The sequence below is a fragment of the Tiliqua scincoides genome, chromosome 1, assembly GCF_035046505.1.
Source record: "Tiliqua scincoides isolate rTilSci1 chromosome 1, rTilSci1.hap2, whole genome shotgun sequence".
Classification (NCBI taxonomy): domain Eukaryota; kingdom Metazoa; phylum Chordata; class Lepidosauria; order Squamata; family Scincidae; genus Tiliqua; species Tiliqua scincoides.
Genome location: NC_089821.1, coordinates 209,665,143 through 209,689,793, shown reverse-complemented (window position 1 = coordinate 209,689,793; position 24,651 = coordinate 209,665,143). Strand labels below are relative to the sequence as shown.

The window sequence follows — 24,651 nt, the reverse complement described above, 5'->3', positions numbered from 1 at the left end:
TCCTGGTTTTTTCTGAAACACCCTGTTTCTGAAAGTTTTAATACCCGTTGACTAATGTTAATGTGCTGTATAAAGCCATAATAACCAGCACAAGGGCCTGTTCAGAAATTTCTTGGTTCCAGAATTTGATCTGGGGAGTTCACACTCTCAGCCCTAACCATCCCCCTACAAAGCCCCTACCCCTGCATTTTTAACAGCCCAATCCCATCTCAATCCCCGCACAGTAATGCAGCAGCACTGGAGCAGCTACTGCTATATCCCATGGGGGAATTTTCAGCTGCAAGAGGTCTCCTTGGGGTAAGGGTATATTTGTCACCTTAAGCCCCAGTACTCACTGTTGGGCAACTTGGACCTGCAGCGACTCGATCACTGGCAAAAGTCCATGTTGACCCAGCAAGGCAGTTGAGATTCGGCATGCACCGCTGCCACCAATCCGTCCCAGGCTTGATCATCTCTTCTCCCAACCTCCATCACCACCCTGTTCTTAATATTCTTCTGTATGAAATATGTATACTATTTCTCCACTTACTGTGCTGATATGCTCCAGTTGCTATTCCTGTGGGAGTTCTAAAGAACACTCCAGTTAGATGAGACAGCTGGGAAAGGACTTCCATTCCTGCCTCTGGAAATTATAGAATACATAATTCTATAGAAAATATAGAAAATTTACAACAGAATACAATTATTAGACCTCACAAAGGCTGTAATCCTACCTGCACTTTCCTGAAAGTAATCCTCCGTGACTATAATGGAATGTCCTTCTGAGTTGTCATGCACAGATTGGGTGGTAAAAAAATAGCTATCAATATTGGCTTACACTATAATGAACCTTAATGTTTCAAAATGAATCTTAATGAGCCAAATGAACCTTAATGTTTTAAAAATCCTAGAGACAATCACTTCATGCATTTGTGAATCAATAGTCCCCAAGGAAAGTGTCATATTTGTTCTGAGATGAGTGCCCTTTGGAGAGAAAGGCAGGGTAAAAATCAAATGAATGAAACAAACCATATTGCATCTTTTAAGAAAGAAGATGTTGCATCTCAAAACAAAGGAGATGCTTCATTGATTCAGTGGTCTCATCGTATATACGCATCACATTCAATTCAATTCAGGACATTATTCCCCAACTGCAGTTGTGTAGCAAGGGGGTAGTCCGCAATAACAGGGTGCCTCCATGGATGTGTGTGGCACTTGTTGCCGCTCATGCTGTTGCTCATGAACTGTCACTCATTAGCAATAACACAGAGAGGCCACAGCCCACCCGGAATGGCCCACAAGCAGCAGCTGGCAATGACTCCGCCGTCATGTCACGGCTGGCACTGAAGCAGGAATGGGGAGAGCTGTGGACCCCGATAGCGCAACAGCAACAGTGCCTGCTGCTGAGGCTGCCACTGGAGATAAACACACTCCACCCAGTGCCCATCACATGCACCAGGCGACTGAAGCAAGGCAGAGCTTGACCTGCCCAGCAGTCACACAGCCCTGCCATGGATAGTGGCAAGGCAGTAGTGTGAAGGGAAGTAGTAGACTGAAGGGTGGGGCAGCAAAGGGCCCCCTTCCCCAGGCATTTCCCTTTCCCTTTGCTCTGCCCCCCTTTTTCCTTCTCGGTTGGCAGGTTTATCACATCAAAAAATGCTAAAGCTCAGCAACCCAGAAATTTGGTGATCACCAAGCTTCCCACACTGGGTGTCACCAACCCTAGCAACACCACTGCCCAACTGTAATGGAAAAATAAAAACTATTAACAGAAACCTCATATCTTTCTAAACAATAAAAATCAGCCAATAAAACCTCTATGAGGACCTCCCATATTTGTTATATTTAGATCCTCTACCTGTTTTTCATTCTGAGGTCAGAATGAAATTTCATGTAAATAGGGTCTCCAAGCAGTCAGCCATCCAGCCACTGACCAGATCTAGGTGTTTTTAGGTTCAACAATATGGTTGTAACATGTAGCAAGACCACAGAATAGGGAAAAGCAGGAGTGAGAAGCTGAGTTTTACAGAATTTCTGGGTCAGGGAGGACTAAAAAAAAACTGACAGGAAAAAGAAGCTGATATATAAACAATGTTTCAGATGTGCAACACTTGGGGGCCAATTCTGACATCAGCAGTGCTAGCAAATATTACGACTGAGCAAGTGGTTACAGCGCTGCAATATAAAAACATGATCTTGCACTCTGAGACACCATGGTTATGCAGGGGCAAATGTAAGCACTATATGCGTCTTTCGCAGGGGCAAGTGTTCTGAAAGGCAGAAGAATGCATGTGAAAATGCAGGCGCTGTTTGGTTTGGTTTTTGACACTAGTCCTCATTTCTTAAGTACTAGAGAAGTAGATGACTCATATAGCTCTAGGGCTGTTGCGGATTTGTGGGATAAAAACCTTAAATACAGGTTAAAAACTGAAAGTAAAGAGCTGAGAGTATTGTCAGCCTCTTCAAAGGAGCAATACATTTTTGAGATTTCATGGGATTTTCTAATGAGCTAGACCTATTTGTAAGCGAAGTGGAAGTACTCATTGTTATAGCTGATGTTCAACTAGAACTCACCTGATGCTGCCAGAGAAACAAAGATGTCTACATGACCCTGTTCTTCTAGAGAGATGACAAAGCTTCCTAATTTCTCCCAGAATTCTCTCACTTCAGGCTTAAGCAGGGTCTTGGTACCGATTCTGTATCCTGAAAGGAAAGTACATAAGTAAGCAAGGAATACAAACATTGAGATTTTTATTCTCTTTCTTTTTGATCAAAACTTGCCTTTCTAGGACCAAAAGGCCAAAGTTGATATCCTGAACCTCCCCTTCCCATTAAGGGAACTGGAGCTAAACTGTCTGCTATACTGGTGATGCAGGTAATGGATTCTTTATTTATCTTAAATGAAGAGAAGCTTGAGGAGCTCTGAATACATACGAAAGAACTGCAGAGAAGGCAGGAACTCCTTGCCCTTTTTCATCCCATTTTCAAGATGGCACTGTCCCAATGCTGCTTTTACCCATGAGACATACTGGGACAACCAAGACATACTGGAAAATTCATGTCTACCTTTTTGCACTCACTCCTTCTCCTCGATATGTGTCTGCCTAATTTTGTAATTTTCATTTTGCTGAGATGTATCTAGAGTGCTTGTAGTGCTTAAGAATTAAAAAAAGTTGGAAGATTGTTACCCTCTATCTCCTGCATGACATATAATGTGGATCTTAATCAGATGAAGCTTCACCTGGACAAGCAGGAGCAAATTCAAATTACATAAAGGATAAGAAAAAGGTAAGAAGAAAAAGTCACACAAACATACATACACATTTTGCAAGGTTTCATAATGCTGAACTAGCTAGAGAAGAATAAGCTTGACAAGAGTATTCCATTGGGTTCTACACTTGTTGGATTGTGCACTGTGGAATGCTAACTGTGCAGACTACTTTTAACAACTGTATTTCACATAATTCCATTCTTTTCTCTGAAGGATATTTATCCGGTTAAGGATGTCCTTCACATTCAAACCGAAGAAGAGGTGAATTAGAACAACTTGTTCAAACGGATTTGAACAATTCCACCAACTCTGAGCAAGTTCAGTGTTTGGCTGACAACAACTTTTTAGACTAGAACTGGGGTCGGCAACCCGCGGCTCTGGAGCCGTATGCGGCTCTTTCAGCCGTCTGCTACTGCTCCGGAGTCTGGGTGAAAGTGGCAAAGGGGGTGACAGAGCGCCTCTCTGACGCCTCTCTCTCCTTGGGCGGCAGCGGTGTGGACAGCATGGTGGGGCAGCTTGTGGGCTGCGGCCTCTCCGTGGTGGCGGAGGCGGGTGCAGTAGCGCTGCCTCATGGCCCCGCTCCTGCCGCCTTGCACGGAGTGGCCCAGCCGAGGCAGAAGCAGCGCCGCAGCCAGCCCCTTCCGCTGCTCAGGCGCCCGGCACACATGCTCACAACGCCCCTAGCGGCATGCCACCCACCCGCCCTGCCCAGGCCCACCCACCGCTGCTGCTGAGGCCGGCCCTGCGTGGGCGCCCACCGGGCCTCCTCTCTGCCCCTCACTGGTTCTGCCATAAAATGGCTTCTGAGCTTCCACAGACGCCTCCAGCCTGGCCTGGCAGAAGGGCGGAGGAGGACGGGATCGCCTTTGCCACAGAGAAGCCCTCTGGCAGGCTCAGTTGGAGCCCAATCCTATGCATGCCTACTCAGAAGTCAGTCCCATTGGAGTCAGTGGGGCTTACTCCCAGGAAAGTGTGCCTAGGATTGCAACTTCAGAGCCCAATCCTGTGCATGCCCACTCATAAGTAAGCCCCATTGGAGCCAATGGGTCACACTTCCAGAAAAGTGTGGCTCGCATTGTAGCCCAAGAGCCCAATCCTATGCCTGCCTACTCAGACAGTCCCATTACAGACAATGGAGCTTACTCCCATGAAATTGTGGATAGGATTGCAGCCTCAGTCGCTTTCAACTTTAGGCCATCCAATAAAAAGGTTTGGGCTAAAGGTAAATGGTGCCTGAAGTGCACCAAGTGAACTCTGTAGCAGTTCATTCATTTCAAAAATGCAACACACTATAGTTTTTTATACATAGCATAAAGGTAAAAAAACTATATATGCAGTGTTATCTTCATTTTAGATGTCAAAAGGGTTTTGTGGCTCCCAAGGTTTTCTTTTCTCCGGAAAACGGGTCCAAATGGCTCTTTGAGTGTTTAAGGTTGCCTACCCCTGGATTAGAAGAACCAAACATGCTAAATATCTTCATCACCATCTGATAGTTAGTATTAGTGAAAAATAAAAGTGTTCCCCACCTTGGAGTAAGTCAATGCCTCTGGAATCTCCACCACTAACAATTCCAATACTCTTTGCTGTTCGGCCATCCAAGGCCTTTTCTACATAATAGAGGAGACCTTCCAAAGTTGTGCCGCTGTACTCGTACACGACAGGAACCACTTCAGGCTTAACACTGTCCACAATCATCTAAATTAAAAAATAAAGGAGGTAGTGAATGGGAAGTTTGCAGAATAAGAGGGGAGGGGGAAAGCCATGGAAAATTGGTCTCCCTTCATGGATTATGGATTGAAGGCACTGGCCTATTCCTTTATTGGGGACATCAAAATGCTCCTGATATTGGTTAGACTGAAAATGTTCATTAGAGTTTCTGTTCAAAGCTGAAAGGAGTTTTAACAATATTTAAAATGCTAATGTAAATATCAGTTTTCAAAATTATAACTTGACTGCAGATAATAACACACACAGAGCAAGGAACAAACAAGGGATATTAAAATGGTGATATTTAACTAGCCATCCTAAAACTCATTCAATGAGGGGCTCATGTGTCTCTTTCAGGCCAGACTACTTCCTATAGTGTGAAGGAGTGCCTGACATGTATTGGTTATGTGCAACATTCAGACATCTGTATATTCAAGCAGTCCCAGGCATAAGAGAGACAGCATTTTTTATTCCTGCACATTGAAGATTCATTTTCTCCATAAGGCAAGTTCCTATTTTCTGGAGAGTTCTACAGAATCTTAAGAGTTGCTACACAACCACAGTTGCTCACTGGACCATGCAGTAGAGAGTGCTAGAATCTAGCCTGACCTGTAAAGCAGTCATTGCACTTGCTGTGATAAAAAGGTTCTTCCAAGCCCAGCATAGTACCACAAATACCCAACACTGGCAAAGAAGAGGGTCTTCTCAGACTCACTTGAATGGTGTAAATCACTTTAGGGGAAATTACAAACTAAAAGGGACAGTGATTTAGCTGCACTGGCATACCTCTGTTTGAAGGCTTTCTGGACTGAGCTGCCCAACATCTTATAATTAGGGTCGGCCTCATTTCTTTTCAGCCATAGTCTATTCAGCACAATCACTTCACTGACAATGGTTAAGTGTTTACTCAGTTTTCAGAACAACAACAAGGATTCTGAGCTTGACTAGATTTTGGAAAATGTGCCTCTCTTTATGGGAACACCAGAAAGAAGCTAGCTCATTTTTGTACTCCACCAGCTATCTTCTTCTACTCCACTTTTCTTCATAATTTTGGACTCCATCCTCTTTTAGCTATTTATAGATGTAATAGCAAAATGTCTGTCACTATGATAGGCAAGAGGTAGAGGTAAAGCAGCTGCTGTACAGCCCAAGCCTCAGGTTCTATCCTGGCATTTACAGGTTGGGCTCAGAAAACACCCCCACCTGACAATCTGGAGAGCTGCTGCCAGCCCTACAAGACCCCATAAAACCAAGTATACCTCAAAAGCAGGAACATGTGATGATATCAAGACCAGGTGTGGCTGAAGAGGTTGTGCCTGGTTAGTGTACCTTTGGAAAACTGTGCAACAATGGTGATGAGGTGAGGCAGGGTACAAGCTGCAACCAGCAACATTCTTTCTGTAATAGAAGTGAACACGGGAGGCTAAAACTTAGCTTTTTAGGGCATAATACCCAAAAAGAAGACTTGAGATCTTTGAGATTGTAGGGAGACAGGGCAAACTGATTACAGAATAAAGAAAGATCTATCCCAATTCCAAATTTGAAGAATCCCATAGTGCACATAAACGTATTTTTGAAAAGTTGCTCTCTCTCACACATGCTGGTTTGGAGCTATTCTGCCACTATTTCATCAAGTTTCAAACACAGCAGTTAGAGGCAATATCTCCTTATCCATGGGAAACACAAAACATCTGTTTATGACTGCACTTGCAGCCTGTTGCTGAATTACTCTGTGTAATACATGCGGGACTTCTCTTCTTGTGCAATATTAGATTCTTTATAGCATCAGATAATCTCTCATACTTTTTGAACTTGAACTTTTTGAATGAAGTGGGAAAGAGCTGTTGTGGTTGGAAATTCCCCTACATTCCATTCCTCTCTGCAACTTCCACGGTCTTAGCAACTGCAAGGGCATAGGGGAGGAGAGGGAACACTGCTCTTTGCCACCACCAGAAGGCCACTGTGTAACTGTACCACCCAAGGCCGCTGAAGGCAGCCCAATAGCACTCCCACCTTTCTGCCAGCACCACCCCTAGTGCTGCAACCCTTACTCAGCTTGTTTCTTGAATCAAAGCAGAAAATATAGAGCATGCTGGGATCACTCCCAGAGCACCTGGCATTTCCTGCCATGTTAAAGAGCAGAACCTGCACCCCAATTTCTAATTGATATGAGCCGCTCTGGGAAACATTTGTCTGAATAAACAAACAATATATGCTAAAAACCAACCCACTTTCTGCTGTGATAAAAGTGCCTCTGTAAAATGTATCCCTTCCTGGAACTCTGTAGTGTGTGCCAATGCCCCTGGGCATTGTGGATGCCTTCCAGTGAGGCCTGCCCCAGTTTGAGAATTGATGGTTTAAGACAGTGTTTTTCAGCGTTTGTCCTTCTCCGTACCATTTCACTTGGTCTACGCATTTGAAGTACCACTGGAAATAGCTGAGATTATCATCAGTTATTTCAGAGTTGGGATGCAACGAACACCAGTAAGAGGCTCAGGGTGGATGGAAGAGCTTTTTCGAGCACAGAAAAGTATGCTTTGGAGCTCTGCCTGTTGAGCCGAGCCTCTTACCACTGTTTGTTGTGTCACATTCCTGGTCCTGCTGCTGGGTAGCAGGTGTCCAGGGGGTCTGTGACTACCACCAGGCACCACCTCAAGTACCACTGGTTGAGAAACACTAGTTTAAGAGGAAAACTGCCAATTTAGATTCTCATTTCTGAAAATGCTTTTTGGCTCTAATAACTTAAGAAAAAGCACTGTGCATCGTGTCTTATAATGTCAACCTTTTCACATCGTGCAGCAAGGAAGCTGTGCCAATAATAATGAGATGTACCAATAGCTACACCAGCAAATGGTTTTCATAAATGAACACACAACACCAGGTTGCAAGGAGATGCTCCTTGTATTGCCAAGTCAGTGTGCATGCTAGTCTCTAAACAGCAAGAATGGAAGAAATGTAAGATGATCTCATTCAGGGTTGATTGATTGTTCATTGTGCAATATCATGTGACCAAAAGATTTGTCATGGTTCATACAATCTCTGTCAAACAAAGATTATATACATAAAATGGGGGGTATAAACTGATGTCTGTAAGAAGTTCACATGAGGGCACAGAATGAGGTAGGGTAAAGAAAAGTTCTATACCCTAAGTTCACTTAACAGTTGAGGGTAACTTGAGGAAGCTGGAGCACATTCACCACCTGATGCCAAGCAAGCCATCTCAGGATGCACTCTCACATCTCAGAGCCTCTTCAGAATCCTCTTGTCTTGTTTTTCGGATAGTTAAGGGCCAAAGAATTAGGCAAGCTTGTTCCCCTTCTGCTCTAAAGCCATTCTGATCTGTGCAGCCATTTGGGATAGGTTAGTCCCTTTGGGGCATTTAGGGATGTCCCTCATGCATTTAAAAGGCACAAAGACTTTAAGATACAATATATACTTAATGCCTTGTACAAATGCTGAGAGGGTAATTCTGGTAGGTTGCACTGATTCCCTGAGTTTAAAGCACTCTAGTTTCGTGTCCCCCCCCCCCCCCACTCCAAGCTTTGGCCCTGAAACTATTGCAGGAGCTTTCAAGGCTTCTTGCCCTCAGGTCCCTAAACTTGGAGTCATGGCCAACCTGGATGCTTGGCTTGTACAACCCTCATTCTACAGCAGTTTGAGGGTTTCAGGGTAGAGACCTTCACCAACCCTGCAAACACCTAGTGTCTCACCCTCTGCATGCACCCAAAGGAAGTGGAAGGGAGGTTACAAATAAACAGATGTTTTCGCTGAAGTCTTTTAAATCTTGAGTCCAGCTTACCTTTTCAGTAAAGTTTTTGAAGTGAACTCATGTTGCTTCTCCGTTGTAAGAGTAACACTTGGTACAGATTTAAATTCGTCAGAAAACTGGTTTGAAAATGAATAGTTGGAAGAAGACATTCTTTTCTGAAAGTATTTTAAGAAAAAAAATTGAGCTATAAGTTCTGTTATTGAAAATGTCTTGAACCAAGATGAAACTTAAGCTCTGTGTGTGCATACAGAACTAAACTATAACAAATCAGTAACATATTATGGAAAAATAATACCTTCATTAGCCACAATGCTGCTGGCAACTCGGCCTTGTCACAGTTCGTCTGGGACAACTTTGGCTGAGATCTGAAAAATCCTGAGATTTTTGTTCCACTTACCCAAGGTGGACGAGTTTTGAATAATTGCTCTGAAAAGAAGTTGCATTAGACAATACTGTTTAATACCATGGTGATGTGCATTTCTCATACTGTCTGTGTACATCTTTCTAGTTATCACATTACACAATCAGTTTGAAAGCATGTTCTCATGCAGCCATCTGTATAGATTTTAGTTGGGCTGCTGAACACATTGCAGCACTCCTACATAGAAGGCATCTAACATGTAGCAAATCAACATATAACCTGCATATCTGTAGAAATCTCATGCCTGCATTTTTTGCATCATGAACACATAGTATACTTGCATGTTAGAAAAACATACTTAATCAAAATGGAACCTCCCTTGTTATTCATTTTGGAATTGCTTTTAAAACAATAACTAAAGATTAGTACAACAAGTGTTCAGTATGCTACTGTAATTACAGCATAGGCAGTCCTATCCTAATCTGCCAGCTGGCCTGCGCTGCATCCAGAGCAAGGTTGAGGCTGGCTATGGCGCAACTGGGCACAAGCAGAATCAATTCCCCTTACCCCAGGTAACACAGCAGTGGCCTGAATGGGGCTACTTGGATTTGTGCCACCTAAAGAGGTTGTGCAGATCTAAGCAGCCCAGCAGTAGGTTGGGTTGCTGGGGGGGGGGGGGGTTAGAATCTGGCCTAAGTGCGAGATCCTGATCCCACACCCCGCCCAGGCCCAGTCCTCCCACCGAACCGCTCCCCACCTGCCCTCCCGCCGCCCCAGAATGTCCCAGCTCCTGCTGTCCCCAAATCCCCGCGCCAGCCTAGGGAAGCCAGCATGAACTCACCTCCCTGTGTTGGCACGGAGGCTAGATCCAGCCTCCAGGGCAAGTGCACATCTGTGCACCAGCCCAGCTGACTCACAAGTCAGCGCAAACATGCCTTACAGCATGTTTGCAACAGTACTGGGCCGGCACAAGTGACTTGCGCTAACTCAGCACAATCCTAGGATTGCAGTCTAGTTCCTTTTTGGAGGACAACCTAATAACTTGCTCAGAAAAACACCCCCACCTTACTTTCACCCACTAAAGAAGTGTGAACCTATACTGTTACATTTCCCAGAGGTTCCAGACTCATCAGAAAATCATTGCTATTAGAGACAGCTATTATACTTCCATATGAAAAGCATTTATTTTTAATGACATTCAACAACGGAACAACCCACTGTAAAAATTTCCTGGACAAGCCCCATTGAAATGAATGGGAGATGTGCAAAAATACATCCCTGCTCTTAAATCCCTTCAAATTACACAATGGAGGCACATGCAGGAGAAATAACCTGGTGACTCTGCCCACACAATTTTAATGCATTGCTACATGTGTGAAGAGCAAGAGCCATCAAATAACCAAACATCACTGCCTTTCATTCCTTTGTGAAGGAATGAAACTGCAGAGATTTGTTTTTTATTTCACTGGAGCATAGAGACACATTTGCCCAACCCTATTGCTGCCGGAGTGTTATTTTTACAACTGCTGTAAGGCAGACATCGCTAATGGAATGCACATTCTACTGGCAGCAGGCCCAAATAGGATTGGGCCTTTAATATTTTAGTACATGAGGTGCCCTCCATTATAAAAAAACCACCAAGTCACATTTTTAAATCAGACTTACTCTTGTGTAGTGCCAGTCTCTCCCTAATAATTCTTTGTAGATATTTTTCTTTTTGTTCCTCTTCCTCCTCACTTTCTGATTTAGATTTATTGAGAATGCCATACATTTCAGTCACTTCTCTGGGTGTTAAGTAACCCAGACCAATTGCACAAGCAATATAATGTTGTTTCCAAGCACTGTATTCATTTTGTGTAGGAGTGTAGGGTAGAAACCATCCAAACCGAATACATTTTGGCATCCACAGACAATCCTTTAATAAGGAAAGTAAATACAGAAGATTTTTTTTTAAAGGGAACATGATCATTAAACAATAGCAACACATGACTTTTTATGAATCATGAAGATTTGTGGCCTAGTTCCAATTTACAAATAAAACAACAATTTAGGGATCAGAGCTGGGCTATGGGATCATGGATGCATATTTTCCCTACTTGTAAGAAACTCCAGGTAAAGTGAAATCCAAGTACAGTAAAACTCCAATGGCCTTGCATCCAAATGTCTTGCATTCGCAATAGTCTGGCATGAAATTCCTATCTATATATTGCCTGGGAGTGTTCCTAGTTCAGGAATCCTCCGGTCACCCCTACTCAAGCACAGTTGTGCCTGACTCAGCAATGACATCACTGAGACACTATAGGAAGCCTATAGACAACCCAAGAGGCTTGACAGTAAATAGCACAGCTGTTACTTTAGTGATGGGGACACTAGATTCAGGGATAATTGAGGGCAGGATAGTATTGCCCAACAGTCCCGCTCTTCTCTAGAGAAACAGCTTTTAGATCATTGTTACGTCACACAGGTCACTCTCAAGAGACCATGTACTAGTGAAAATAAAAGATTTAAAATATATGTAAATAATGAAATTCATTATTTTCTACTTGGAGATACTGTATTGACACAAAGTATATTTTTCAAAGTTAGATGCTCTGTGTTTAGAAACTGGATAATGCTTAAATTATTTAACAATTTATGAGAGGACTAAGCATGCTGATGAGCAATAATCTCTCATGATTTGTCTCACTCATAACAACAATATGCTTGGAGAGTTTACCCTAAATGCTCCAACACCAGAAAATGACAGTGCACATCAACTACATTTTGGTACAGTTAAGCAGACTTAAATGTATTGAAAGCAATGGGCTTAAGTATACCTAACTTTGTGCTGGATTGTAACCATTATGCTTTTGTGACAACACAAGATTTCCCATTTTCAGAACCAACCCTAACATTCTGCCTCAGAGAATTATTTTGGCATGCTATTACAGGGCAGAAAATTGTCCTTTAAAAAAACACTGCATTCATTCTATGTGCTTGGAGAGCTGACTGGGGACCAATGTAGATTTGTTTTGCTACCTTGCACACCAAAATATCTTATAGCACAATTGTGTGCACGTAAATTCAAAAAATCCAGTAAATTCAACAGGGCTTACTCCCAAGAAAGTGCATATAGGTTTGCAACCTTTGCCTATCCTTGATGATGTCACCATCACAAAAGAGTAAGTCATTCTTCATTTACATGGTGCCATTTGAAAACAAAGGAAGTTCCTGTTGTACAAATTGGCAGATGCTTCTGTTTTTAGCAAGGCAAGTTGCAGGCACCCCAGGTTTACCTGTTCAGTTAAGAACTTCCAGTGCCAGTTGACTTGGGCTGAGGCACACAGATCCTTGGGGTTGAGGAAGCAGAATATGTATAGAGATAAGAAACGTGGTAACAAGGTGGTAAAGTCCACTTTGGTCACAGGGATGTTTTCTGCAAACCAGGTTTCAAATAACCTATGAACAGACAAGAGAAACAGGTTGGCCCTAAGTGGGTGACTACACCCCGAGTGACATTCTGTTTGCTGGCCAGATTATTGTCTCCTTTCAGGAACTAATTGTTATGATAAATACTAAGTATTTATATAGCACTTTGGAGTGTTCAAGGCACTTCACACATACTGCAAGCCTTACAATAACTCTGTAAGATAATTACAGTATTACTATCTTCATATTGGAACTCTAGGCCACGGATGAAAGGAAGTGGCTTGTCCATGGCCACCTCTTTTGTGTGTGTGTGTGTGTGTGTGTGTGTGCATGTGTGTGTGTGTATGAACTGGGGTATTCTGGGTGTATAGCTCTGGCTCTTAGCAAAAATGCTACACCAGCTTTCATGGCTAGCAACAGAGATTCAAAGAGACTCACTTCAGTTGTGATTTATTGCATTTCTTTAACATCCAGTGGAGAAACTGATTGCGCTGCTTGTCCGTCCATAGGTCAAACCAGTGGCTTATAAGCCTCACTCTTTCCTGAAAGAGCTAAACACAACCACAGATTTCTCTCACAGCACAGTAAAGCAACACACAAACCTGCCATTCCATTAATTGTCTGTGATCCTTGGGATCACAACCATCTGACATTCATAAACAAATAAAGTTTGTTGTTTCTCCAACAAACCCTTTATTGCCAGAAGTAATCTGGCTAACCTGATGGTCCCTAGATCACACCCCATATTTTATTTATTTAAGAGATTTATACATTGCCTTTCCTATGCTAAAGGTAGTGCACAACATAAAAATAAATACAACAGATAAAAACATAAGAAAAATGTATAGGAGTCGATTAAAATATAAAAATAGCAATACAAAAACAGCAGCAGAAGATTAGAAGGGTTCCAAGGAGAATCTCCTTCCTCCTCAAATGCCAAGCAAAGTAAGTAGATGTTTAATCCCTCCTGAGAACCACATAAAGACAGGGCTGTCACCCAGATTCTGAAAGCTCCAAGTGGCACACACCTCTGCTGAAATGTCACCATCACCCAAGAGTAAGTCATTCTACAAATATGTAAGTGTCCCCTGTTTAAAGTATGCAAATATGGATGAATATTCATTTGTGGGAAAGCTGTGGGTTATATCCCAAGTCCTCACTCTGGCACAAGGAAATCTTAGGATTCAATCCCACATGTGTGTGGAATGAGTAATTAAGATGTGGGGCACAGTGATTTATATCTATTACTGGATTTCAACAGACCTTCGCTTACCTGCTTGTTAAGAGATTTGTTTTCGATAGGTGTCCAAGAACTGAATCGTGTCTGCAGGATTTCTGTGGTTGGATTTTGAGAGGGATTCACTGTGCCTCGTCCAAGGAACCCCAAGTTCTCCAAATGCCATTGTTTAACATGATGCGGTGCATGTACTATGGGAGCTGCAGTCATTGTAGAAGCAGGTGCATAGGTTTCCTCAGCTCTGCTACACAATTCAGACAGACTACTTTTAAAGGTTCCTAGAAACAGAAGATAGATGGGACTCTTTCTTGGAGACTAGCCTTTTGAGTTCAGAAATTAATTAGGCTTTGTTTCCAACCCAAACAACCCTGGAGCTCTGACAAGCATTTCATAAAGTTAAATGCATTAAGTGGAAAGAACACAAAGCACCATGTCCTTCCTAAGAGCTGTTTGCTGGTGTTGCTTCTGTATTGTTTTAAGATTGTGAGCACTTTCAGGACAGGGGACCATTTATTTTGTTGATTTTTCTCTGTAAACCACTTTGTGAACTCGTCTTGTTGAAAAGTAGTACAGTACTGCAACCTGAAGCTAGTTTAGAGATTATGGTATTTGATTTTCAAGTGTCACAAGCACAACACCAGAGCTTTCCTGAAGCAGCAGTTTGACCTTCCCGAAACTTCGCTGTGTGTGTCTATGCTTGCTGTAGTTGCCTGTATTTTTCTAAACGCTTGGAGATTTTTACCTGGAAGGCCAATTATAACTAAAAAATGTACACACTTCAAAACCAAGCACACTATCCCAGTTCAGAAGTTATTCCCACCATGCCTCTCACATTTCCCCATCATCAGCCTCCAGACTATGTTGCAAATTAATCGTTTGCGCGTCACCTTGGGATTATTACAGCAAAACAAAAGGCACTTAATTTAGAATCCTTTTTCTTCTGTAGCCTAACATGTTTCAGTCAACTGGGTCTAAGAGACGATTAGAGAATATCACTGCCAACAACATTCTAGCACATGGTTGATACAAAGCAAAATAATACACTATTCCTTCCCCCGTCCCGCTGGTTGAACAAAATAGGGAGTCAGAAGGGTGTTACTTTACCTCAAGGGAAGTTGGGTGCCTTTCCCCCTTACTATGAGAGAGCTACTGGAGACCTGCTGCAAGAGCCAGAACTACTATAGGATTGGCTGAAGGTCAGTACTGTACTTCCCTGCATCACCATAGGAACCAAACTGCACAACAAACTGCACTCTGGGCTTACAGCCAAGGCAGGATTACACAGAAAGGGAATCACTCTGGGCTAATTCTGATACTATATATTTGCACTAGTACAATCTCTTGGATTTTTGTGACTTTTGAATCATACAGTTGTCAGGCTACATTTCTTCAGGCTGCTTTTTCTGGTAGGGTTGCCTTGCCCGATTTCTGTTAGGTGCTTTTCCTGGAATGGAGATTGAGCAATGGTAAAGTTTCACCTGCTGATATCTGTTATGCCACTAAAGGCAAGGGACACCTTCATGGAAAAAATGGTGGCAACCCTGACACTTACTACTCCCTGCCCACCAAAATTTAAGCAGTGATGAGGCAGACTAAGACCAAGGACACCAACACGCTCTGCTGCAATACCGTACAACAGCCTCTAACAACAAATTAACCTTCACAGCCCAATCACCAGAATGCTACATCCTAGGGGGGAGGGAAATTCCAAAGGCCTCCTTACAATAAGGGAACTTTTGTTCCCTTATCTTGGGATAAGCCTCCATACCACAATGGGTCTTCTCAAATCTACAACATCCATTTTTCTGGCATAAGTCTGAGGAGAGGGACCAGGGTTAGGATTAAATGCAAGTTGCTCCTACTAGAACCACCACTCCCTCCCCCGGTCTGCCTCCCGCCATCCCTACCCAAAAGCTCCCCCTTTCATCCCCTTCCTTATTCCAACGTACCGCCCCCCCCGCCCGCACATTACCTGCTTCCTGCAACAGCTTACCTGTCTCAGTGCAGGTTGCCCTCTGCAGCAGCATGCCAGGGCCACTTAAGGCCATTTGCCCCAAAATGGCCACTGGCGTCATGCTCTTTGCAACGTTATACAGGTATATAAGCTATTATACATGCCTTTAAAAAGTCACAGAGCCTAGTTAAGACTGGGCCCACACTCTTAGTAAAAGACACAAGGAAACAGTTTCTCATTATTCTGTTATGTAGAAGCTGCCACTTCTTTATGAACATAGGCTTGGATCCAAAGGGGTCCCTTAAACAAAGAAACATTACTTTGCCCCCCCATTCCATGCCCACAGCTACACTCCCCAACACCAACATCACATGCCAAGGTTCCCAAACTTTAGGAATGACGTTTCCAGGTGGAAAAAAAAGTAGCAGAAAAGGAGGGAAGAAAATCCCTGCTACACAAGAAGAATGTCACCATGGCTCTTTGGATCCAAACTACAGAATCCAAGGACAAGAGTAATGAGTACTCCAAGTCAATTTCTGATACTGACATTGAACAGAAGACTAGTCTACATGCTACCTTATCTGTCTGGCAAGCTGCTAGTTTTCTACGCCATGCTTTAACATGTGGCACAACTTTGGAAGTTCTAGATGACATAGAAAACTTCCATAACAAAAAATGGATGGTGCCATAAACATCCAGTGCTGTTACAGAAAGCCCACATCATCAGTAGTCAACAAGTCAGGCAGCACTATGGAGTCACCACAGAAATCAGTTTGTCACGTGAATTCGATACCATGTATGCCTTTCCTGATTATGTGCATATCTGAACTATACTTGTGATATCATGGTTTGGGTAGTTCAAACCGTTTGGACTAAACATCTGAGCTCGCTACAGGGCTCAGGTGCAGGATGGCAGGTGCAATTACTACTGTGCTGAAATAATTCAAATCAGAGGCAGACAAATTTATTATATTTCAGTGCTACAAACAGAATCAGTGCTACAAACAAAATCAATCTATAAAATCATAGAAGGAGCAAGCACTCTTAGTTTTTTCATGTACATCAAGTAGAAAGGAGTTGTTTTCTTTTAGGTCCCTTACAGAATTATAATTATAGTGTTACATAAGCCTAGGCACAATTGTGCATAGGTATACAATTATCTATATTGATAAATAATGGGTTGCCTTGCAGGTTTGTTTTAAGGCTGCAATCCTATGCATGCTTAATTAGGAGTAAGTCTTATTGAACTCAATGGGATTTACTTCCAAGCAGACACAAAGGATCTGGTTGTAAGATAATATTTGTGAAGCACTTTGAACAGATAGGAAAGTATTATTGTATTATGACTGATAAATTGTTTTTTAAAAGCCACTTTTCCTCATGCAAGTATATAGTTTTAAGTAAGAAACTATAGCTCCGTATATACCTGGACTGGTTGTTCCTTAACCTGAAATTGGTTGTCCTGTCAGGGCAGTTTTAGACATGTTCGAAAAAGCAGAAAGAATCCCTAAGAATCCAAAACAAAAAAGCTAAACTCATAAAGGAGTCAAAATGACTGTCTAAAAGTGAGGTGACACAAAGAGCAGCAACATCCAGGTTCAGAGGGTAAAACAGAAACACACTTCTAAGAGATTTGGAAGATTCAATTTGAAGGAATTTTGATCTCTCTTCTAGATGGCACATTGTGGTAACAACAATCTCCAAATGTAACTAGTGACTGTTCTCACACCACAGCAAACCACAAAGCACCTTTGTTCTGACCTTTAACTCTGCCAGTCAATTGAAAATAAAGGGCAGTCATCACAGAGAAAGGCAGATGTAAGACTACAAGAGAAGACATTGCAACAAACACAATTTCATACAGCAAATATATTCAACAAAGATCAATGCCACAAATGTTGCCACAAAGGTCCCATGCATGGGGTTGTGTGGCTTTGAGATTGAAGACATTGTGGTTACCCTGTAGCTCGTTAAAAATTTCTTTAAATAAATAGCGATCAGTTTTCAAAAAGTGATCGGTTATTAGAAAGTTACCAGCTTATGCCTTAAATAAAACAAGATTTGCAATGCAGCCTGCAGTGGAAATCTTTTTTTTCTGCCCCTGAAAATATAAGCCACCATTAAGACCCATTCACTGGTAGACATGAATCATTTTGTAGCCAAAAAGAAAAAAAGACAAACCTTAAAATGAATTACTTTATTGCTAAAATAAATTTAACTTTCATAAATAAACCATATCAACCAGTTTGCTAATTATCTACATTGTCAGAAGGCAGCTACACCATGCTCATGGCTAACTGAATCAAAGCCAAATACAGTATATTATATTAGAACTGATATTTACATAAAACTCCAACTGATCTGAACACTGAGCATTAGAAATTCACTTTCAAGTTTTCCCAACGTTTCAAGTTGGATAAGGCAATAATACAAAGCATAGCAGCAAGATATGGTCATTTAGTACCCTAGACCCTGACTCTGACATGGTTGCAGCACTCACAACTGCTAAGAGGAATGTGCGAACATATTCACTTGCATTTGAATACTTTGCTGCAAAAGCAAGAAAGAGTCCACTGGAAATTAAGAAGACACCCTGGATTCCAAAAAAACAAACACAACTGCATTTTTAGCTTGTGCTGGCATTCGGAACATCTTGAGCATCTGCTAAATGAAGTTTTTGTCTGAAAAAAAGAACAGTCAAGGAATTGTGTTCCATAGGATTGCTATTCAATACTTCTAAGAGCCCCGTCCTCCCGTGGTATTACATGTACATTGGGAGCAGTTAGATACAGAACCTAATAGTCCACAGATGACTTACCCCTACCCCACCCGCACTGTAAAAATTACCAAGGGCGCAATCCTAACCCCTTACGTCAGTGCTTTCCAGCACTGACATAAGGGAAATGCAGCTCTGAGGTAAAGGAACAAACATTCCCTTACTTTGAGGAGGCCTCCGTGAGTGACACCCAACTGCAGGATTCAGCACATGTCCCATTGGCACCGCTATGCCAGTGCTGGAAAAGATTGACATAAGAGGTTTGGATTGCACCCTAATGCAATTTTTTTTGTAATAAACGAAACTATAGTACTTTTAGATTTCAGGTCTGCAGGATTAAAAAAAAGTTTGAAAGCAGATGAGAAGCTGAACAGATACCAAGTTGTTTATACTATATGACTCTTCATCTTTCAAAAATTAGATATACAATCAGGACAAATAACTGCATGTTGTGTTTTTTTTTTACCAAACCAAGGCATTCCACAAAAAGGATACATAGAAGAATTCAGTTCTTCCAGCTGAAACAAAAGGAAACAATAAATGTTGCACTTCAAATGCTATTAAAAATACTAATTTTCAATGGTACATATTTAAAGATTATTGCAGAACTAAATTCAGATTCACAGAAATGAAAATTTAATTACCACCACTGTACAGTTTTAAGAATTCCTCTGGTCAAACTACTACTACTATTACTAATTCAAATCAGCAGAGCTAGGCTTCCCAAGATTTAGTGAAGAATTAATGTTTAGGTCAGTGGTTCCCAAATTGGTGGGTCACAACCCAACCATCTAGGAAGTTCTGCCCCCTTAAGGGGTGGGGAGGGGGGAAGACAGTAACATGATCCCCAGGACTGCACTGCTGTGGGGGGGGGGGGAGTTTTTCCAATTCATCAGATTAAGTACCAGCCTCTGAGAGGTCAGGGGAGCCCTGCAGGCACCTCTGTAACAGTAAAAAAAAAAACTTGATTGAAAGCTACTTCAGATTTTCAGTGACGAATAGGAAGTGGCTTTCAATCAAGTTGTTTTTTTTTTTAACACTATTACAGAGGCTTGGAGAGACCTGCAGATGTGTGTGCCCCTCCCAGAGGCCAGCACTCCATCTGGTAAGTAGGAAACCCCCTGGGGGTTTCCTGGGGATTACATTGCTGCCTTTTCCCCTCCCCCCACACACTTACAGGAGTTTGGGAAGCACTGGTTAGGCAACACTGAACCCAAGTTTTATATGCATGACTAGAACTGAGCACATCTAAGAAGTAAGTCCCACTACAGTCAGTGAGGCTCACAACCAGATAAGTGTGGATAAGACTGCAGCCTTAGAGTCCAATCCTAAGCATATCTACTCAGATGCAAGTCCCATTATGGTCAATGGGGCTTACTCCCAGGAAAATGTGGATAGGATTGCAGCCTTAGGGCCCAAACCTACCCAAATTTCCAGTGCTGGTACAGCTGCAATACAGCCCCAAGCCAAGGGAACAAATGTTCCCTTACCTTGTGGAGGCCTCCATAACTACCCTCCCACCACAGGATGCAGCACATACCCCATTGGCACAATGGCTGGAAAGTTGGATAGGAAACTTTCCAGGACTGGAAAGTTGGATAGGATTGGGCCCTTATTCACTTATACTTCTATACATTCACTTATACTTACATCTGAAAGCAGTCTATCCAGATTGGAGTCACTAGCTAGTTTTCTCTTATCTTCAGGGAGTTCCTCCAACTCTCCATAAAGTTCCAGGTTCAGGCGAGCCAGCTTCTCCTGCATCCCTCGCACATGTTCCATTTGTTCAATGGAACATTCATTACCTAGACAATCAGAATGCAGAGATTTTAAGTAAAAAGTCTGACAATAATAAGAGAAAAAGAAACCATCTTTTTTGCTTACATCCATATAAATAGGAAATTCCTTATTTACTAAGGGCCCAATCCTATCCAAATTTCTAGTGCTGATGCAGCAGTGCCAACGGGGCATGTGCTGCATCCTACAGTGAGAGGGCAGTCACAGAAACAGAAGGCTCCTCAAGGTAAGGCAATATTTGTTCCTTTACCTCGGGGCTGCATTACAGCTACATCGGTGCTGGAAAACTGGACAAGATTGGGCCCTTAATCAAGTTTAATTCCTGACGCCAAGACAGCACAGCAAAAAATAACTTTTATTTCACATTGGAATGTAGAGCAATATGGAGTATTTGGATGGGACAAAGAGAGAGACTTTCTCTTGTGCATATTCCCCTGCCCACACCAAATTCTGAAGGGTAATTTCAAAGTACAGTACTAAGCATTTAGAATTGTTATATATTGCTTTGCAACAAAAAGGGGTCATAAAGTAGCTTACACAGAAAAATAAGTGAGAAAATGGTTCCCTGTCCCAAAAGAACTAACAATCTCAAAAAGGCACAACTGCAGTACCAGCAAACATTTTAAAAGTTGCTATGATGCAATGAACAGGGAAGATCCCTCTTCCCCAAATATAAGAGAACCACTACCTAAAATGTGTCTCTTTACCCAGTTAGCAGGGTTTCAGTATAGTGTTTAATAACAAAATGCAGCTGCAGAAGTTACAGTTGGAAGGTGAAGGTGTATGACAGATGTAGCTCTTCACCCTTTCACCCCACACTGAAAAAAAAAATCAGCTTTCAGTCCAAGCTGCATTTTTCCCCTGTAGGAGAAAAGAAGTCTTAAGAGGCAAGGTGGAGGTTGAAAGGGATCATAAGGCATGATGAGGAACTAAGTCCAATTTTGAATATCTAAGGATGATTTGCATAGCAAAAAAGGATGCAGGATAGACTATTATACACTATGCCTGCTAGAACTACCAAGACCTTTCTCACCTACTTCAAAATGCAGCCACTCTACCTTGTGAGAGGAATTAAGCAAAAGACTCAAAGTTCATGCGTTGATGTTAAGAACTGAGACATCAGTCATCCTTCAAACTGGACTATTCTCCACCAACATATAATAGAAGTGTCTGTAAAAAATAAATATTTGTTTGGGGGGCTGAAGAAGAGGGCTAGAAAAGTTACCGAATGCTTGAAGTTTGCCAGAGTGGAAGTCATTTAGAAGACTTAAAAGCCCTTTCTCCATCTCTTGAACATCTGATACATCGGTGAGAAATGAGTGCTGAATTGGAGCTGACTGTGCCCCTTTGCTTTCTGTTCCTGATGGTTTGGCTTTTTCTTTCATGCCTCTGAGAAGAAGAAAGATATTTAAAATCACAATGATGGACACTTTGTTTTCAGTCTCGCTAATCTGAATGATGATTCAGTCAGGCAGGTTTAACAGCCCCACTATGTTTTGGTTTCAATTAGCAAAGAAATTTTTCAAAAAGTATCTTATGCAGAATCATGTTGAACAAAAGTTCATAACTGAAAACGACAATTCAAGCCACAAGTGAGATAAAAAAATTAAACAATCTGTTATTTTGAGAGAATTAAAACTGTCCTAACAATAGACTTAAGAATTTTGAAGGATTTCTGAAAACTTATACATGCGGTTTAAACAGCATGTAAACAAGATTGTATGCACTTGACTAAAGGAGAATTATTCCTAAAATTAATGTAATAATATTCTGCTATTTCAATGTTTTGGTTCGGGGTTTTTTGGGGGAGGGAAGGAGAGGGTTCTTTCAACTGTTGTTTTAGTGGTTTTATATTAAATGTTTATACAAAGTCTTGGGTTTCCTGCTGCTGAAAGGCAACAAGAAAATGTATATATAAAATAAGATTATGTGACACTCCTTTAGCAACTCCAGCTGAACTACACAACTATAAATGGTCACTTAATAATCTTACATCATATGCTCCCTGCTTGAAGGCTGTAGTGTCAGAGCAGAGAAATCAATTTGGCGAGCTTTGATGGTCAATAAAAAGCAACATATTAGCACTTACTTTTTAAACTTTGGTTTCTGTGAAGGTGGCTGAGGTGCAGGGTTTGAAAATGCTGTGCTTTTGCTAGGAGGCACCGAATTTTTCTTATTGTTGACCACCTGACTGATATGAGAAGTGGATGATTTTGGACTCCTCCTCTTGGTTTTTCTTTCTTCCATTTCCACAGATTGTCAATAACAGAGACAAGGCTATTCCATACCATGGGCGCGAGATGGAAAAAAGAGAAGAAAATATATTCTTATTTATTACAAAGCCTATACTGATTATGCCAATGATTCTATATAATCTGACCTACTTTAAAGTCAGTACTTATGGTTAGACAAACTTCATTTTTACTGCCTTCTGGAATATGGCTGACACAAGAGAAAACAAGGACATTCACACTCAGGGCCCACAGGAAGAGGGTAAAGGGGATAATTTGTATCTGGGCCCAGGTCCCAAAGTAGGCAGCCCAGAAATTTCCTTGGATCTTATATTTTCCAATCTCACCTGGACTCGCTGCCCACGTGGGACGCTGGGGGCAGTGCTGTGGGCATGGTAGCGGTTGCTGCCTCCAGCTATATACACTGAGCTGAGGAACGCACGCATGACACTTCTTAACATGGTGTCAGATCTCGGAGGAAACTAGCCTGCTGCAGTAGCTTTGTGGCTTGTGGATCTGCTTACCAAGAAGGAGTGTACAGGAGCTCAGGGACACAGCTGTGGGGCTACAGAAGTCAGTTTTGGGGTGCAGGACTTTCGACTCCAGTATGAGCCTGAATAGATGGTGCTGATTTTCTATATTTAAAAGATTTGAGAGATTCAGGAGCAAGTTTGGTTTTCTGTATCACTGCTGACACCACATGGGCAGGGAGACCTGGCTCTGCATTGGGAAGCCCAGCAGACCTGGGCTCCAAAGGCTATTCCAGCTGCTACCCCCTTCGGGGAGGGGGGAGGTGACAGGGGTGGGGGGAGGGAGAGGGCAACTTTGTCCCCCCTCATAAAACTCCCCTCAGAGGCCCTGGGGAGGAGAGCAGAGGCATGTGCTGAGTGCTGGCTGACACAGGGCCCCGCCCAGAGGCGAGGCAGCTGGGCCTCCCTCGCTTCCAGAGGATCTTCAGAGGCCCTCAGAGGTCACACTCACTTAGTTCCCTCCACAGCAATGGGGGGAGGATGAACTCCGGCTTAGACAGACAGACAGACCCTCCCCTCACCTGCGGCTTCACATGCGCCCGCCTTGCAGGAGCTGACTGTTTACGGAAGCAACGGGCATGTTCATCACGCGACCTCTGCGGAAGCCTCGCCTGGGGCTCCCCTGTCACGTGGCCACCGGCAAGTTTCTGAGACATTATGGGGATTGTAGTGCGAGAGCTCTATCCCGCACGGTTTCATTTTCAAGGAAGAGAACTACAACTCCCAGAACCCCCTTCCATTTATTGAACTACAAAGTCCACAATTCGTTTTAGGAAAGAGGGACTACAGATCCCACAACTTCATTTAAAAGGAAGAGAACTACAATTCCCACAACCGATTGCGGTCCGATGGAAACAGATTGCGGGAAAGAACCGGGCGGGTGGCTCGATCATAGGCTGACTCCTGAGTTCATTTGGAGGCCACTCGGCCTCCTAAGCCTCACCTAGAAAACAATGGAAGACTCTGTGGTAGCTAGTTGCATCCTAGAGAGGCCCTGATGTACCCAGCGGTGGCTCTTTAGGTGCACTTCCTGTCTTGGCTAGGACGCTGATGCCATAGAGTCTGCCAGCCCGGCCCGGAAGTGACGGAAGCGTAGACGGTGGGAAGGGAGACCAATGGGCGGCCTGGCAAGGGTGCTGCGGTTGCCAAGGCAACGCGCTCTCCTGACGCTGGAGTAGCTTCAGGGGGCCGAGGAACGTGGTGCTGGTGGAAGACTGGGCTACGCTTCCCTCTCCGCTGGCTGGGGCTGAGGAGTGAGCAGCTGGGTGGGAGGAGGCGGAGGCTGGTGCTGCTACTGGGCTGGCTATTCCACCAGGCCCCCTCCCAGCACCCTGCCCCGCCCGGGCTGGGCCTCGTCCTCTGGCCAGGCAGGCAGGCCCAGCACCGCTGCAGCCACAGAGCGGCCTGAGGCCTTGAGGAGGCCTCCAAGACTGCCCCACGGCACGGCTGCCCACACTGGCAGGCTGGGTGGGCCTGTCCTCAAGCTCCAACCGCAAGGGAGGCTGCCTTCACCTGGTGCTGCCCTGGACAGTCCTCCTGACTGGGCAAAAGGCCCTTTCCAAGCGGTGCTCCTCTCATTAGCAGGAAGAGAGGAACTGGCCCTCCTCGCCCAGCACTGACTTTTCTAGTGG

General features: G+C 43.2%; 2 protein-coding genes across 5 annotated transcripts in view; both read right to left on the bottom strand.

Annotated features, from left to right (window-relative positions):
- ECT2L (epithelial cell transforming 2 like) overlaps positions 1-14,908 on the bottom strand; it is a 37,423-nt gene extending 22,515 nt beyond the window's left edge. For all 4 annotated transcript variants that reach the window (XM_066615086.1, XM_066615096.1, XM_066615105.1 and 1 more), the window contains exons 1-11: positions 14,837-14,908; positions 13,769-14,010; positions 12,934-13,046; positions 12,363-12,525; positions 10,753-11,002; positions 9,022-9,152; positions 8,757-8,881; positions 6,217-6,355; positions 4,777-4,945; positions 2,554-2,682; positions 530-622 (exon numbers count right to left, since the gene is read on the bottom strand). In XM_066615086.1, the coding sequence (XP_066471183.1) occupies positions 530-622; positions 2,554-2,682; positions 4,777-4,945; positions 6,217-6,355; positions 8,757-8,881; positions 9,022-9,152; positions 10,753-11,002; positions 12,363-12,525; positions 12,934-13,046; positions 13,769-13,942 (1,486 nt within the window). In that variant the 5' untranslated portion in view covers positions 13,943-14,010; positions 14,837-14,908. The remainder of the gene's footprint in view (positions 1-529; positions 623-2,553; positions 2,683-4,776; positions 4,946-6,216; positions 6,356-8,756; positions 8,882-9,021; positions 9,153-10,752; positions 11,003-12,362; positions 12,526-12,933; positions 13,047-13,768; positions 14,011-14,836) is intronic.
- Positions 14,909-17,868: 2,960 nt separating this feature from the next.
- CCDC28A (coiled-coil domain containing 28A) lies at positions 17,869-23,627 on the bottom strand. Its single transcript, XM_066611240.1, has 6 exons — positions 23,542-23,627; positions 22,349-22,536; positions 21,485-21,648; positions 20,113-20,267; positions 18,958-18,980; positions 17,869-18,367 (listed from the first exon to the last, which is right to left on the bottom strand). The coding sequence occupies exons 2-6, from the start codon at positions 22,504-22,506 to the stop codon at positions 18,313-18,315; spliced, it is 555 nt and encodes a 184-aa protein (XP_066467337.1). The 5' UTR covers positions 22,507-22,536; positions 23,542-23,627; the 3' UTR covers positions 17,869-18,312.
- Positions 23,628-24,651: the final 1,024 nt, after the last annotated feature.

Excerpts from the sequence above, each read along its gene's own strand:
- CCDC28A (XM_066611240.1), bottom strand. The coding sequence starts at position 22,506 with ATGGAAGAAAGAAAAACCAAGAGGAGGAGTCCAAAATCATCCACTTCT. Across the intron at positions 21,649-22,348 it reads CAGAAACCAAAGTTTAAAAA|AGGCATGAAAGAAAAAGCCA; the intron begins GTAAGTGCTAAT and ends TCTTCTTCTCAG. Across the intron at positions 20,268-21,484 it reads TGGCAAACTTCAAGCATTCG|GTAATGAATGTTCCATTGAA; the intron begins GTAACTTTTCTA and ends CTGATTGTCTAG.